The sequence below is a fragment of the Saccoglossus kowalevskii genome, chromosome 19 (genome assembly GCF_978046115.1).
Source record: "Saccoglossus kowalevskii chromosome 19, keSacKowa6.1, whole genome shotgun sequence".
In the NCBI taxonomy this organism is placed as follows: domain Eukaryota; kingdom Metazoa; phylum Hemichordata; class Enteropneusta; family Harrimaniidae; genus Saccoglossus; species Saccoglossus kowalevskii.
In genome coordinates this window covers 24654610-24673060 of record NC_140659.1, presented here as the reverse complement: position 1 = coordinate 24673060, position 18451 = coordinate 24654610, and the positions used below count along the sequence as shown (strand labels likewise).

Genomic DNA, 18451 nt, shown 5'->3' with positions numbered 1-18451 from the left:
TTCAAATCTGTGCGTGACCTTGACAGACAATGGCACGGCATGACCTTTAGTTACCGGCTGATGGAATCACGTGATCCCAGGAACTGTTTACGGTCAGTTCAACTAGAGAACGCCAGCAGTACAGTAAAACTCAGCAGTTTTCACACAGACCTGCTATACGCATTGTGACGTGACCATGCCGTCCTACAAATTACATTATTTTAACAGTCGAGGTTTTGGCGAGCAAATCAGAGTACTATTCGCTTTAGCCGGCGTCGAATACGAAGACATCAGATACACGCAAGAAGAATGGCCAGCAGTCAAAGCAACGGGAAGTGAGTGACCTCTGTTTAACCTTCAATAAATATAAATAATCTTTATTGAACTTGAATTCCTCATTATTAGAGTCTAGATTTTGGAAATACCCCATTTGTACCCCATAAGCCAAACCTACACCCCAATTCAACTTTTCTATTCCCGCTTTAGATAACTGTAGGCGACCTGTGTGTAAAGCAAACAATTGGAGTCTTTGCAATTTTCGGCTTTTTCTACCGAAAGTGCGAAAAGTAATTGCCCCATTTCTATGAAACTTGGTACATAGACGCTCTTTGGCAATGCCTAGACCTGATACGCTTTGGATTATAATTCTTGCATAATGATCATCCAATTTACATAATAACTATTCAATTACATATTCTAAAGTGTTCTGTAAAGTATTATTGTGTAATTATTATACCGTTATTTTTTCATTATTTTATCACTACTGTGGAATTCTTTTGCCATTTTTGTTTTAATGTCATAATATTTAATTTTGGCATTAATCTCACCCCATAACAAACTACCGATAATAATGACATAGATGCATGAGCTCAGTGATTAATTCTTTTTATCTTCGAAGATTTTTAATACCCATCCATCACATTTTTATTGAATACATGCTCTAGGTCAATTCAATGTAGTGACAGATTCAGAGGTATTAACGAACGAGATAAGACTAACACATCACATGACCTTATTAATGATATGTATAACCGTAATTTCTCAAGCAAAATCATTGTGAGATTGTTAAAACTGCTGAACAAAAATCAGTAGGAAATTGAAACGTCTGAATATATGAACTGCAAAAAAAAAAAAAAAAAAAACAGGATTCTGGGTTTGAGTTTTCAATTATTGGCTGCTCTCTCCATCACGAATGCCGGTCACTAAGTAAATATCTGTTTTTGTAAGTGTTGGCGTTTGCTTGAAACCAGAAAAAGGATTTAATACATCATCAGTGGCAACTTCCGTCGGACCACAAGAGGGCGGGCTCATTTCCCAGACTCGTTTGAGGTTCTCGAACTAGATACGAGCTTCAGTTTTATACTGCGTATCTTGATTGTGTATTGTAGAAATCTTGAAAGCACACAAACTTTATAGAAAATGTGTTTTATTATTTTCTGTGCAATAGAGTTTCCATTTGGCACGGTTCCTTGTTTAGAAGTGGACGGAGTAATGTTGGCCCAGTCAAACGCCATTGCCCGTTACTTGGCCAACGAGTATGGATTTGCTGGCAAGAATAACCTGGAGAAAGCCAAAGTTGACATGATTGTTGATGCCTTTGGAGATTTATTCAAAATGGCAATTAAATGGTATTATGCAGCAGATGAAGACGCGAAGGTAGTGACCCTCTTGATTTTCCTAATACTGTTATTTTTCTTATGTTATGGCTAGTTAAAGGGCGTAGTCGTCGCGCTGCGCATGTGCGACATTTGTGTGGATAAACATTGATTTTCCCATAATCCAATGCGCTATACTAATGGGAATCACAAGTATGAGGTTTCACCTGGGTGCAACTAGCACTAATTACCGCTCGTGATTCATTCGATACCTTCTAAACACCTAATAAAATATCCAATTACTCTTTGTAACGTCTTATTTTATACTCGTTGATCTGCGCAACAGTCAAAGTCGCCATCTTTGTTTATATGAGACCCATATATTCTGCGCATGCGTGGAGAGACGACTACCGCCCTTTAACCTACCATTTGCTGTTGATATATAGAATAGCTGACGTAATATAGATGTTTGATAATGTACATCGGCAGGGAACGCATAGGTAACAAGAAAGTGTAACTCACTCCAATTATATGGCCGTAATATTAAAGTGAATGCCCAATGAATTTGTGGTTCGTGGCATACAATTGTCAGACGGGATGAACGCAAATATGGGCGTCCTTATTTTAGCCCTGTTGTCATGTGTGGTAGACGTTTTTTGGCGGTCTAGGCTAGGATTTCAAAATGGTCTCTGAAGGAGTCGGGAAGGCAAGATGGAACTTTTATAGGGGCAGACTGACATAATAAAGCACAATACACATTCAAATAAAATAATAACAACTAGATTTAATACTAAATATCCCTATCACAATTAATATATGCTAGCATATAAAGAAAGACTTATCTGATCAGCTTAGTGAAAAATGATAATAAAGAGTCAGTGTCAAACTTCAGTGATGTTCACGTGATGAAAGTCAAGCCCACGGTGTATACACTGTAGTTCTCCCACACAATGGAGATGAGGAGAGTAGCTGTGCGCAGTTGAGTAAAGTTATTGTAGCAAGTTCAGATCTGGAGCTCAATGCGGTAGCAGACAGCAAGTAGTCAAGCAGTGACACAAAGGTACTGGCAATAGGTAGACTCCATAGAGTAGGTTCCATCATTGGATACAGAGTCATCTGTAACCCCTATAGTCTGTGGTCTTTCCAGCTATCATTGACTGTATGTAACAGTACAACGTACAGTGTCATCTTGCAGGAGCCTCATACTTGAGCTCTTGACTGCTAAAAGTTTAACCGAGGACTGATTAAATGTTAGTTTAGCAGCTGTTGGTCAATGTCATTGGTAATGCAACAATAAACACATAGTTTCTCATGTGTATCTGTTTACGGAAGATGGGCAGTTTTAATTACTGTAACTTAAACTAAAAGAGTGTCTAATATTAAGTTTACTCAGTACATCAATAGCCTGTTTCACACATGGCACCTTCCTTAGTTCATTGACCGTCCCGGTCAAGCCGTGATTCCCCCACTTAGCAGATGGCTTGATCAGATATTCAAAACTAATAATATGTTAAAAATAGAAAGTAAAGTACAATATAGAATAATATATAAATAAAGTGTATAAAAACATCAAACATCATCCAACAGACGCACATTTCCAAGCATTCCTCGATCCATACTCAAATAATACTCAAACAATAGTACAACAACCATACACCCACCCACAATCTAATCAAACCCTCTCTAAATTTGTGCAGTAAAGGAAAACTGGATACTATTGTACATTGTATATATATATATTTTTATTTTTTTTATGCACTAAACACAGATAGGCTATAACTATTCTAATTTAAATCAATCTCAAATAAAGTTATGATCCAGAAAAGTTGCTGTTACTTCACACCAGATTATTGCTATTTTTAGACTATTCTGTGGGTTCTAACCAACTATGCATTGAATCACCTGTATAAAGTTTAAGGCGGTCATAATGGACTACTTTTGGCACTGCTCGTGGACTTTTCTGAATTCTGTATAGAACATCAGACAACTTAGTTACTATAATGTAAGGACCCTCCCAAATTGGTCGAAGTTTAATCGAGACACCCTTTTTCCTCTGCTGATTGAATAGCCATACAAATTGACCTCTCTTCAATGGTTTGTATACAAGTTTCCGATCATAATCTAGTTTTTGACATCGCGCACTCGCTCTGAGAACTATTCTCGCTCATATGTCTCTTTTAGTCTATGTCTCAGTGCTTGTACATACTCTGTACCGATGTCATCATTTTCCTCATTTATGACCCCACTCATTGCAATTTCAATTGGCATGGATGTTTCTCTGCCCAGCGTCAACAGATTTGGAGTCTCGCCTGTGGATGCTTGTGGAGTACTCCTGTATGCCATTGTTGCAAACGCTAGCTGCTCATCCCAATCTTTCAAATTTGGGTCAATTAATGATCCAATTCAATTCTGCCCAATATGATTTAGCTACATATGACAGACCTGATATATCCATCCAATTTGAACGACCATTTTCACCCTCCTTGGCTTCAACCATCCATTGTATGTCTGGATCAGCCAATTGTGCTCTCCTCTGGTCAATTTCTGTCCATTTTGATCTGGCTTCTATTAGTCTTATAACTTGTTCATCGGTATCCTTATCATATACATATGGCACATACACACCATTTTCTACAGTACCCCTTTTTGTAGCTACTTGTACTTACTGATTTCTTATCCTCAGGTTTCTTTTTAACTTTGGGTGACCTATTCTCTACCTTTTGGTCACTTCTTTCTTTCTTTGTCTTAGTTTGACGACCCTGTGTACGCCTTTTAGATTACCGAACCGCTTGAGGAACATCATCATTTGGCGTTAAATCTACAGAATCTGACTCACCTTCATCTGCCTCATATTCTCTTCTTGACATACCATCTGCATTTTGGTGACTTCTACCTGCCCTATGCTCTATTTTCATATCATAGGTATCTAGAGTCTCAATCAAGCGAGCTACCTGTCCCACTGGCTCCTTAAAGTTTCTTAACCAAGTGAGGGCACCATGATCAGTCCTAGCCCGAAAATGTACACCCCACAGATACTGCCGAAAGTACTTCACATAGGTAACAAGTGCTAACAACTCTTTACGTGTTACACTATAATTACGCTCGTGTTTGGACAATGTCTTACTTGCATATCAAATTACCCTTTCTACTCCATTTTGACTTTGAGATAGAACACCTCCTATAGCATACTGACTAGCATCCGTATCCAATATATACTCACCTTCTGGCAGTGGGTACGTTAGAATGGATGAACTGGTCATTTTATCTTTAAGAGTCTGAAAAGCTACCTGGCACTTCTCAGACCACACAAACTGAGTCTTCTTCTCCCTTAATCGATTTAGAGGTTTAGATATCTTTGCAAAGTCTTTTATAAAGCGTCTATAATACGATACAAATCCAAGAAATTGACGAACGTCCTTTACTATTTTTGGAACTGGCCAATCTTGGACTGCCTTCACCTTATCTGGATCAGTTTCAATTCCTTTAGCAGAAACTTTATGTTCCAAATAAATAACGCTACGTTTAAATAAATGCCATTTCTTGGCTTTTACCTTAAGACCTGCATTCCTCAGCTTCTGGAATACAATGTCCAATCTTTCCAGGGATTCATCTATTGTCTCACCAAACACTATGATGTCATCCAGGTATAACAATAGTATTTTCCATTGTAACCCTGCCATAACCCGCTCAACTAATCTCTGAAATGTCCCAGAGGCATTACTAAGTCCAAAGGGCATAACATTAAACGTAAACAGACCATCACGTGTCACAAATGCTGATTTCTGTTTGGCATCTTGGTCCAATTCAATTTGCCAATATCCATTAGCCAAGTCAAGTGTACTGAACCATTTTGCACCACCCAAAGAATGCAAACTTTCTTCTATCCTGGGGATAGGGTATGCATCTTTGACCGTACAGTCACTTAAACGTCTATAATCAATGCAAAAGCTCATAGTCCCATCCTTTTTACGAACTAAGACTACAGGGGAAGACCAAGGGCTTGTCGATCTTTCTATCAAATTTCGATCAAGTAGCTCACCCACCTGTTTACTTACCTCATCTCTCTGTTGGAATGGCAAACGTCTTGGTGGCTGCCGAATAGGCTGAGCGTCCCCAGTCTCTATCCGGTGTTTCACCAGAGTCGTTCGTCCAATATCCATATCACCCTTTGAGATAACGTCCTGATATTTTGTCAAAAACTCTCCAACTCTTTTAGATTCATACTCACCCAGGTGTTCTGTGGCATATTTCCAGAGGTCTTGTACATGAACTGGTAAAGTTTGATCAGGACCCACCAGTTTTGTTGACCCTTCTGTCTTAGAGTTATCACAATTATCATTGGTCTCATTATCAACCACAATCACTGTTCCATTCTCCTCCAAAGTATGTATTATACCTACCATATTACCAGCATTCAACTTGATTGGCTCATTGGTGACATTCAAAACTCTAATTGGTATCATTCTTTTGTGTGACATCACTAAGGTTCTAGCCAAAAGCACCCCTTTGTTAGCAATCAGATTCTTTTTAGTCTGTTCCACAATTCCCCAGTCATCACATTTAATTGCTCGTGACGTCTTTTCCATTAAAATCTGTTCACTGCCACCAGGGATCACAACAGATTTTTTCAAGTATACACAGGCACATGTTGGACCTGTGTATTTTGAATCACAGTGAATCACTTCACCATTTATATTGACACACCCTCCTGTTACATCAATTACACTTCCAATTTTCTTCATAAAATCCATTCCCAAGAGGCCATTATTTCTGATATCAGCTACTAAAACAACAACTATTACTACCTCCTTACTACCAACCCATATAGGCAGATCAATTTTTAGAGAACTACCGTCCGCCAAAATCCAATTATTAAGACTCACTTGTCTCAGTGTTGGACGATTTTTCTCAGGAATCCTCCTATAAAAATCTATTGAAATTATACTATTGGTTGCCCCAGTATCTAAACAAAAAGAAGCAGCTATTCCACAAACTTTGACTGGCACATAAAGTGTACTGGGTGCAATGTACTTGACACAGTATCACTTACCTTTTCTATTATTGGTTGGGGTTGTCTTGTTTCGATCCATCCTGCACCCCCGAGTTGGATAACCTATCGTTTCCCACTACCTTTTCTCTGTTTGGATTTGATGGGCATTTCCTGGCAGGATGACCTACTCCTTTGCAATAATGACATAAGAAACGTTTCTCACCTGTCAGAATCTTGGCTGCATCTGGAATACTGGGACAGACACCAGCTCTGTGACCACTTCCTGTACAGCGCCAGCATTGAATTTCACCACGCATCGTATATACTGAAATTTGGGGGGTATAATCAGTAATAGGTCCAACCTCACGGATATATTTAGTTTGTATTTTTCTTCCTTCTTCCTCTCTTTGTTTACTTACTTTTGCCTGGTAAATCTCCTTAAGCCTTGCAATGTCCACTGCATCCTCCATACTTTTAGGGGCTTGTTCACTCAAACATTCTCTTATACCTTCATTGCCAACAGCATCTCCAAACTGCTCGACAGACATTTTATTTATAATTTTAACACTCGCATCTGGGTATACTAAACGCGCTAAATGGCGTACTTTGTAGCCAAAATCTGTTATGGACTCATCGGGCATCCGCCTGCATGCACGGAACTCTGCTAAATATCGCGTACTTTGGTTCGCAGTCCCAAAACGAGCTTCTAAAATATTTACTAATCTATCAAAATCATAATTGTGACCGTTATCTGGATCTGCTCGATGTTCATCATTAACTGTTTGCAGTGCAGCACCTGTCAAATTTACAAATAATTGTAATCCTCTATGTTCTGCATCCCATTTAAGTAACAAGGCAGTTCCCTTGAACAAAGCCAAATAATCTTCCCAGGGTGTAGTACCATCAAAATGTTTCATTTGAATATTAGCATACTGGTGTGATTTATCAGGGCCCCTTCTGGTCTCTGACTTATCATATGTATTTGTTTTAGTCCCATCAAGTTTATCTGTGTTTAGGGCCTCTCTATATCTAGAGCTTTCAGTTTGAGAAACCCCTTGGCCTCTAACTGCAGACACACCCTTTCTACTAAATGGTAAATTCAAATCATCTGATTGATGCACACGCCTTCCACTTATCATTCCCTGTTTTTCAACCACCCCTTCTAATTCTAGCAGTTTCTCTTCCAAACATCTTCTATCACATTCTAAGACAAATCTATCTTTCTCACTGGCCTCTAATCTACTCTCAAGATCTTTATTAATTCTCATTTGCTCATCCATTCCACTAGCTTGTCTATCCATTTGTTCTCTCATTTTTTGAACCAACTCATTAAGACATTCATACTCTTTATGACTAACACCTGTCTCATTTGCAACATCCTGCTTCACATTCTTACCAAGATTAAATTCAATTTCTCTATCACTATCACTCTCACTGCCACTATCATTCTCCTTATTATCATTTCTGGGTTCACGAGTGACATCATTCCCATTCATTGCATCAGCCATTTTCACAAACAATATTGATAATAAAATAATATAAAACATTGAAATACACCACACCCAAGTTAACACTCAGTCTAAACTAATGCATACACTCTCTGTACGAAAGGGTTATCAAAGTGAGTACTGTTCATCATTACGTCAGTCATTTCCCAGCCTTCTCTAATCATCAATTTATCTCGCCATTATGCCACCATTTGTGGTAGACGTGGTTTGGCGGTCTAGGCTAGGATTTCAAAATGGTCTCTGAAGGAGTCGGGAAGGCAAGATGGAACTTTTATAGGGGCAGACTGACATAATAAAGCACAATACACATTCAAATAAAATAATAACAACTAGATTTAATACTAAATATCCCTATCACAATTAATATATGCTAGCATATAAAGAAAGACTTATCTGATCAGCTTAGTGAAAAATGATAATAAAGAGTCAGTGTCAAACTTCAGTGATGATCACGTGATGAAAGTCAAGCCCATTTGTAACCCCTATAGTCTGTGGTCTTTCCAGCTATCATTGACTGTATGTAACAGTACGACGTACAGTGTCATCTTGCAGGAGCCTCATACTTGAGCTCTTGACTGCTAAAAGTTTCACCGAGGACTGACTAAATGTTAGTTTAGCAGCTGTTGGTCAATGTCATTGGTAATGCAACAATAAACACATAGTTTCTCATGTGTATCTGTTTACAGAAGATGGGCAGTTTTAATTACTTTATAGGGGAACCGCCCTTGAAACTTGTCATCATCTTGTGATATAGAATCACACTTGTTACCTTAGTACTTGACAGTTCCCACGGCTAAAGCTGGGCCCAAGAGTGATAGAATGTAACTTAAACTAAAAGAGTGTCTAATATTAAGTTTACTCAGTACATCAAAGGCCTGTTTCACACATGCAATAATATAACAGTACCAAGTCCTTCATTTCAATTATACTATCTCAAAATGTCGTAAAAATAATAAGCGTACGTATTGTTGTATTTTGAGAAGGAAGATATCAACAAGATATCAACGTGTACGTGGAAAGAACACGTGGAAACGCGCTGATAGGTATGGATAAGTATTTTTAGATGAATATAATTAGGATTTCTTGACATTAAATAATCACAGAGGCTTTGCTGTTCAAACGATCCATACACATTTTGGGAAACATTGGACATGACTAAGTTTGTATATTCATCCATTGATCTCAAGCTTTGTTCAATTTATCGTCGTGACATGGTTATAATGTCGGATAGATCGACCACTGAGAATGCGGCGTTTCAATCAAGACGTTCCACGTTGCTAAGACGCGCACCCACGTATTTCAGCGGGCTCTGCGCGCGCTGCCAAGGAACGTGGAACGCAGAATGAAGAGCCAGTGAAAATTCGAGAAAAAGACAGGAACTCAACTTTGAAGTAATTCCGAACAATCAAATTTATATGCGTTACACACGCAGGGAACACATTTGGGACTATTTCGGGATAATTGGATTCGCTTAAAATGTGCTACTGTAGGGTAGTATTGTTCTTAATTTCCTCATTTCTGATATCAATACATGAAATTATCAGAAAAAAATCTAAAACGATCAAATAAAATATTTTTGTGAAAACAAACCATTACAGTAGCACATTTTAAGCGAATCCAATTATCCCGAAATAGTTCCAATTGTGTTAGGGGTAATCTTGTTACACTGTTCAGGGGAGTCTCAACAACCATCCCAAAGTACCGGTTTCTGAGAGTTTTCGCCTTTTGTTTTCACCGTGATAGTTGCCAAGTGGTGAAAAATCCCAGATGTTCGACCAAGAATAATGAGCAGCGCATGGTGTTATAGTACAAAATGAAAAAAAAAACGTTCTTTTTGCACGAGAAGTGTACTGTGGCGTTAGGAAATGTGATGTTACAGTGTGGCTGTACATTTTATTTCTTATAGGCAGCTGCTATCGAAGAGTTCAAAACCAAAACATGTCCAGCAATTTATGGAGGGTTAGAGAAAATTCTCGTAGCGAACAATGGAGGAGATGGATACTACGTGGGAAATGAGGTATATTTATCGATCACGTCGCCAGAAACTGCAATGTTGTATTTGGTTAAAAATATATAGTATTAAACGACACATTCTATCACATGTCGATACGGACATGACTGGACTGATTACATTCAAACTGCACACATACATAATATTATATATATGCACATCTATTTGTTTCAAAATCTTATTTTGTTTTAATGAATGTGGTTTTAGTAGCGCCTTATCTCTGACATGGTTTAGCTGATTATGATCAAATTTTATACATGTTTATGTTCCAACTTTATTACTATAAACAAAACTATGTATCACCAATTTGATAACTAAGAGGGACTGCTTATTTTTAGCTTGTTTAAAAATGGGTTGTGGGAATGTCAACACATCAATATGATACATTGTTAAAAAGTACTTGCTGCATAAAATTGGGAATAACGTTAAGGAATTTAAAAAAATGCTCATAATAAAATACGACAGGTAAATATGTATCATGTCGTATGGCTTTAGTAACTGAAATTATGATATTATTCAATGGAATTCGGAGCGTAATTAAAGTGGAAACAATATCATGTTACTCGAATTAACATTTTAAACACCAAATATGAACTCAGGAGCACATATCCTATAACTGTAATAACATTGGATGTTCCCTTATTTGCAGGTGACATTAGCAGACACTACGCTTATTATGGCGGAAGACATTACAAAGAGGATGAATCCCCAAGTATTAGACAACTATCCAAAACAGAAGGCTCTAACGGAACGGGTCCTAGCATTGCCAAAAATTGCAGATTGGATAAGGAAGAGACCACAGACTGATCACTAATTATTGTAAAGACAGTCTTTCAGGGATTCAAGTATATCATTCATGTATTGTGGCGTTGTCTTGGAAATAAAGATCAAAGATACCCAGTCATTTACATTCGCAATTATTAAATCGCGACGTTCTTAGTTATAATATTGAATTACACAGTAATACCATATTTGGAGGTTATTCGCGGCAACCTAGAAATACCGTGCAATATATTTTAGTTTGTTCCGAATAGTCTTTCCAGCATTAATTTTTCTGAAAATATTACACACATTTTCACGCGAGAACAATGTAACGTGCCACAGCTCAAGTAACGATACATTCGCAGGCCAGAGATGTTGTGTGATCCTGGGAAAAGCAGCATTTATATTTTTCCAAGTGCGTATTTCGAGAAACAAATGCCAATATTGCTTGAGCAATGCGACACGTTATCTCCAGTATTACCTGTGAATGACCTCTTTGTCATATTAGCAACAACATTTCTGTATCAGCACAAACATTGCGTAACTGGCCACTAAAGAGAGTAAGAGTTTGAAAAATCATAGCATCCGAAACCCCTGAGAGCACAATGCGCGTGTATAATGAATTATTTCTAAAACTAGCGAATGTTAAGCAACTTTTGAGTTCTTGCAAAAACTCAATAAATTTGCAAATAATTTTGAATTATCCATTGCAGCCAGCACTTTTGCCAGCATGGAGATGGATCAGCCAACTCTTCTTTAAAAGTAAATCAAGTGAGCTATCTGGGCAATATTAATATGTCTCACGCAAAATCGAATCAACTATTTATTGAAAGGAATATATGTAAATACATCTGTCTAATATTACCTTGTCCAAATTTACCATTACCACAACTACAGTATTAAGTTCTTGGTAGCAAATTATAACATTTTGCATTCCAGTTTTGTTTGCAAGCATATTTGAAAGGTTTCAATAGTATTCAAAATACGATTCGTCACTCATTACCCACAAAGGCATATGAGTTCAAGTATTAGAATTACTCACAAACAGAATGTTGGGATTTACTGATCTGCATGCCAATACTCGTGCTCGTTGCACCGTACAACACATACTTGTTTTAAAAACAAAAAGTCTCATAAAACGATGGTCGAAGCCTGTATCACTTATCTCACAATATCGCAGCAGGAACACACAGGGTACTCAGTAGAAATGGTGGTCTCAAACTGTTATCAGGGGGAAAATCTTCTCCTCTATGGTTCTCCACACATGTCAGGGGGGAATCTCGTCTCGTCTCTATATCTCGTCCCCTTGAGGTGTGGGATCGGGAAAGTCACTTAAACTTTACAGATAAATAGACGCACACAACAAGATACGTTTCAACTTTCGTCTTAATCGGTCAGTCGAGCACTGTACAAGACACAGCGCCCTGGGGAAAAGTCCCCAAAGACTATCGCAAGGCTGACCCAAGACTCTCTCTAGGCTGCATCAAGACTCGCCCCAAGATTCTCCAGGACTGGACTGCCTCTGTCCCTGTGTACTCGCCAAGACCAACTAAAAACAACTTTATTCATTTTCAAAACATTAACCAATTACAAAGCAGTAAAAAGACTCTAGGGCGTAACCTTCAATCATAAAGCCAATCACACCAAGTACTGAACACGTCATATTTTTTGATTAATCGTTCACTACATTAATAATTGCAAATACTGTCAGAAATAGTAGTCCGAATAGCGACGGTTATCTCATAATTAGTTCCAAATCACTGAACCGAGTTCCGTCCAGAACATCGCATGGCCTAAACGATGCCAGACATAACACAGTCATTCCATTTGTAATCAGCTAATTAAGTCGATTAACAGATACGCAAAAACAAATTCATCACACTGTCCTCAGTCTGTCCAATAAATGGTCCAGATTCAGGGACACCACCTCGGTTACCATATGAGCCAAACAGAATGTGGTCTTGCCAGCAGCTATCTCACGTAGGCAACTCAGGGTTTAAGGTAATATGGCAAAACATAAAATAAAGGATGCTGTCAACCACCTTTATGATAGTTATCACACGCCAATGCACACAGTTTATTCCTCTGATTCCGTGCACACTTCTATTTGCAGGGTTTGAGGTAATATGACAAAAACATAAAATAAAGGATGCTGACAACCTGTCAACCACCTTTATAACAGTTATCACACGGCAATGCACACAGTATCTTCCTCTGATTCCAGGCACACTTCTATTTGCATGGTTTGAGGTAATATGAGAAAATAAATAAAAAAAGGATGCTTACATAGAGCCCGCATGACGACTAGAAGCACGGAAAAAATAAGAACATAAAGCGATTAACATAAGTATCAGTTTCTGGGCATAGATGAATCATTGTAACGTAAAATTATTACTGTTTTCGTGCCGTAACCATCAAATGATACATCCACACAGTTTTCCGTACACGTCCTTTTGCACACATGCCGCTAAATACCAGACAAACTAATCATGAAACTGAAGAATCTTTAAAAATTGGACTGTCATTTTGTAAAAGTCATTTCCCATGTACATGATTTATTCCATTCTAGTTGCATGTTTTGTTTTCCTATATTCTTCTTTCTGTATTCTTCTGTCCGGAACGTCGATGAATTTCGGGTATTATTGTCTTTTGTTTATTATCCTATACTAACATGAGAAAACACGTTTAGCGTATTATTACATACAAAATGTACAGGCTGTTACGTGAGATACCATCGCGCATGCGCCCATTCATTACCTATAGTATCATCATATAATACACACATACATCTTTTGGTTCCTCATTCGATTCAGGTTTAGGGTGTTACTGGCAAAATGCAAACCAGGTAATGTAGTATTTTAATGGTGACAACTCTTTGCTGGCGTTCCGTTCTGTTGCATAATTGGTGATAATTATTGAAAAGATGAAGATGTCGAGTTGGAACAATTGTTAAACACAAGTTATTGTATTGTATGTAGGACAACTAAACGATGTATTGCGGTCACTACTATATCAATTATTTTGCTGTATATGGGAGTGTATATGATATTGAATCACAAATCTGGTTACACAGGCCGACATGTATTGGAGATTACAAAGAACTCATGGAGGTATGTAACAGCACAGTCACTCTCCTAGTAGAGTGACTGTGGTAACAGCGACAGTCGTTTTTCGTAACTGATGGCAGAAAATAATCTCGCTGCAAGCAATCAATTATGTATGATATTTAAGAAACGTAATACTACTATACAAAGAAACAAATGCTATGGTGGGCATTTTATTAAGCAGCGACATTTCTACTAATAGCATTATGTGTCGTATTTCGATTGCATTATAGCGGTTCCAGGAATTATATTCGGACAGTCATTTATCAAAATCGGCTGTAGCTTCGCAAAATACTTGTGTGCTCTGTTGCCACATGTTTGACTAAGTTAGTTGTGCAGCAAACAATTTGCCGAATAATGTGTAGCCCTGGTTTATTTCAGTGAGCGGTATCATTTTAAAGCGGAGGGGTCGTCTCCCGCGCAATGGCACACTATGGCACCTGACGCATGCGCAGATGGGATTCTCCCGCTTTAATACAGGGCGAACCAACTCTACTCGGTGTTCCACCATATATTTTATCGAGTATCTGAAAGCGCAGAAATCGACGCTTAGAGCGACGGTACGGTAGTATTCAGTTCTACATTTGTGATCGGTATAATCTGCCGTCATTTTTACTTATCGTGAGGGCATCGAAGCAGATTAAAAATAGCGGTATAAACGGACATTATACTGAACATGAAGCAGTTTCCTAACTGGACTTGCAGGCTGTCAAATGTGGTATGAGGTATCTGACAAATGCTCTACATGCAACAAATTATATAAACATAGTAAAACGGGTACGAGAGGGTGTTCAAAGTGTAGTAATACGTTTCCGATGTCAAATATATACTGAACTTGCACTATGAAGCGAGAGAGGTCAACCACTCTAGTGTTTTAGATGGCGCATCAAACGATTCGAATTCTTTAAAGAAGGATAAGGCATACACACGAACGAAGTCGGCCATGTACTCGCCGACACTGCTGATAGATAAGTGCGGATTACACAAAGAAACCCTATTCGATATGTGTGCAGCAACGCAGACCAATTCACTGTCCCAAATCAATACCCCTGAATTCAACACGACAGACGTGTTTGCATATCGATTCAACAAGTCTGCCATTATCGAAGCCGTTACTGAATACACCGGTATATCGTTTTAAACCATGACCAAGACGTCACACTATTGTATTATTCAGTTATGAAACCACCTGCAAAGATTTTCAGAACGGAGAGTATTTTCTATTGAACATTTTGATCATGGCCGTTCATCCATGACGCCTGTTTTTGATCTGAAAGTTAAATTGCAACCTTCTTTTTCTAGTGGCAATACTCGGGACACAATACCGGTCCCCTTAGATCGTTCAAGCTATGAACTGGTATCTCATATGTCTGAAATAAGTGGGTGAGTATTATTGAATGAAAAAAGCTCTTGGTAATACATGTATGTTTCAAGTTTTCTGCTTGTCACTCAGTCGTTCGTACACCACCACACACATACAGATACCCTTTTGTCTTTATAATGCTGACAAGACGATGAAGAAATGTGTAGAGCCAGTAAATATTGAGGTTGATTTCTGGCTTACCGGAATTTTATATACATATTTATGTGAATTTCTATGAATAATGAAGTTCTACTGTTTCATCTATATTATGTAACTAACCAGAATTTTCAGCGGGGGTTTTCAGATTGCGATCAAAATTTATGCCAGTTATGTGGCTGTCGACGCCCATCAACGTGTATAAGCTGGATGAGCTGTTAGTATTTCAAAATAGTCCCCAAACCTGTTATTCGATATTGATTCAAATGACCCATTATAAGCAGTTATGTTTATTCTTGGCAATCGTGGGAGTAAGCAGCGAGACAGTTGAAAACGAGTCAATTGTCTGACATCATTGTCGCCAGTGTTTGCGTATCGTACGCAATTGTAGGATTTTCGATCACAGCTGCCAATATAAACAAAAAATAAACATGTACAGAAAATAAATATGAATATTAGCTGATTGCATGTAAAGTTCTAGCCTATTTACAACATTCGGTCGATTTTCACGGTAAAAAAAGCTCTTAGCCTTCGTTGTTGGCGCTATAACAATTTAGGCATCCGAGTTGCATAGGGGGAACAGTGCAATCTGCCATGGGTTTTTGTGTACTGAATTCGGAAAGTGGTAAAAATATCAAACATGGCTGACTGATTGTCTGATTTTTTTTATGTGCATTTTCATTTCATTTCGATTTTTAGTGGCGAATCGTCCGAAAACATAGCATATTTTGTCCTCTCGAATATTTTCTACAATATAACGCAACTATTAATATTGTACTTGGTCATTGGTAGTCGGTGCTTCCGCTGTACTGTCTGAGTGCATACTTTGAGATATTCTCGTAATAACCTTTTAGTATACACCATAGGAATGCCGAAATCCAAAATCAGCGAAATTCTTTGTGTAGAGTCCCTGGTGGCAGCCATGTTTTTTTTATTATTAGATGACGCTTACGCGCGTAATCATTCCATATTTGGAACCCGCATTTCCTAATATGATGAAAATACCCCGTAAAAGGCTGTAACTTATGGCCTTACGGTGACAGATGTATAATACTAATATACATGTCTTTTAAGGTCTATGATTCGCGGTATTAGTTAAATGCTCAATGTAATCCGTCTTAGAGATCGAATAGTAGTTTTAATAACGGCAATGTTATGTGAGTCAATTTGAATTTGAGTAGCGATGCTTCTGATTCTTGTTTTTTTCAACAGAAATACCTTCCCTCATGACATTGTGATTACCAAAGCGGAGAAGAAGAGACATCAGCTTCCAGTTACTCCGTACCCAATTGTTAACATAACTGCGTTTGTACCGAACTTTTTCACTAAACTCGATCCAAAAAATGCAAGGAGGTACCTGAATAACGACACCATAACTGTATTTGTGCATCACAATAAAGCCGGGGGTACTTACATGCGACGATGTCTCGACGAAACAAATAAAGTGATGCAAGACAAACGCACCTACAATTTATTATCATGGGGTCATATTTTTCCATGGTATGCTCAACGGAAATTAAGAAATGGATCTCCCCGTAATGAAAGATACATCGTTGGCGAAGCTACATTTGGAATATGTGAAACTTATCGAGGGAACAAATCTTGTTCATATTTAACGATGCTGAGGGAGCCGTATGATCGCATTTTGTCTCTCTATGACCATTGTCATAATAAACCAGATGACTGGATATGTTCCCCGTGGGACATCGATAACATAACCGTCAACGAATTGGCAATATATACTGGAAGCTTTTTTTTCCAACAACTTTTGTTCAACATTGATATCTGTAACACGGAAAACACAACAAAGGCATTCAAAGCGTATTCACAAATAGACAAAGTGGTTAACCCGGAACAAACCCGTTGTGTGCATAAAATAAAGGCCTATCTCAATTACTACTTAGATATGAAGCAGAGAAATGAACTTCTACAGTACGTTCTTGATAATTTAGAGAATTGGTTTACTGTCATCGGTATGCAAGATGAATATTCTCTGAGTTTGAAGATGTTGGAGAAGGCATATGGCTTGCCAATTTACAAAACTTGCAACGGCAATGTCACTATGAAACATGCAAATCGAGCGCCTATAAGAGTCGAATATATGAAAAGTCTTAAAGCTGACCCTCGTGTTTACGAAGCTCTGTATTACGATATACGCATTTTCGAAGAGGCGCGGAGAATTTTTGACGAACAAAAAACAAAATTGTTAGGCTCATATTAGAATTCTCATTAAAATTGATGATACTTAATTTTGCATTATGATAATTTATTTCTTTACTCTTGTTTTGATAGATAGATTGATTTTAATTTAATAAAGTAGCTGGAATTTGGCGACTGACAATTAAAAAACTTTACCACACAAGCATACACATATTTTATTGTAATGAAAATTGTGAATTTGAGTTCTTGATTAGACGATAAGAGGCTGTAAATAAATTGGTCATGTTTTAGAAATGGAATAGGTGTATATTTCATTTGACATGTATTTTACTTGACCTGACATCAAAATATTCTGGCTTAATACAGTACTCAAATATACAAAAATAAACGATAATGATATGTTTGGTAAACTGTTTTGGCCTACCTGAAACCAACTTAAATAAGCCGTTATAACCTGACTATTACGCACCATTGGAAACTTAATATTTCTTTCGTCAGATTACATTACATTAATAGACAATAATCTGCTAGTTAGAGATTATTTTATGTTTCATTCATTTTGGGAATCATATTGCTCCAACTCCAAAATGAATAAAATATGGAATTATATGTTACATTTTGTGGAAATGAATTGCGCGGCTTACAACATTATAATATACTGTTGATTCTAAGCAAAGGTTTATAGATGATATTGAATTATAAACAATGATTAAAGTCTATAACACAGCGAAGAAAGAAAGTAAAATTCAATTTCTAACTGTTAACCTTAACTTAAGTCATTAATTTTCTTAACTTACCTAATGGCTGTGAAGTTTTGAATGAT

At 37.7% G+C, this 18451-nt stretch overlaps 2 protein-coding genes across 2 annotated transcripts; both read left to right on the top strand.

Moving 5' to 3' along the window:
• On the top strand, window positions 1–10987 carry LOC100374759 (hematopoietic prostaglandin D synthase-like). The gene is made up of 4 exons (XM_006812348.3): window positions 1–314; window positions 1427–1635; window positions 9979–10089; window positions 10733–10987. Exons 1-4 carry the CDS (start codon window positions 176–178, stop codon window positions 10895–10897), a joined length of 624 nt encoding a protein of 207 aa, XP_006812411.1. The 5' UTR covers window positions 1–175; the 3' UTR covers window positions 10898–10987.
• Window positions 10988–13625: 2638 nt separating this feature from the next.
• On the top strand, window positions 13626–17717 carry LOC146730909 (uncharacterized). Its single transcript, XM_085493536.1, has 4 exons — window positions 13626–13690; window positions 13824–13955; window positions 15252–15332; window positions 16681–17717. The coding sequence occupies exons 1-4, from the start codon at window positions 13680–13682 to the stop codon at window positions 17687–17689; spliced, it is 1233 nt and encodes a 410-aa protein (XP_085349662.1). The 5' UTR covers window positions 13626–13679; the 3' UTR covers window positions 17690–17717.
• The last annotated feature ends 734 nt before the right edge of the window (window positions 17718–18451 follow it).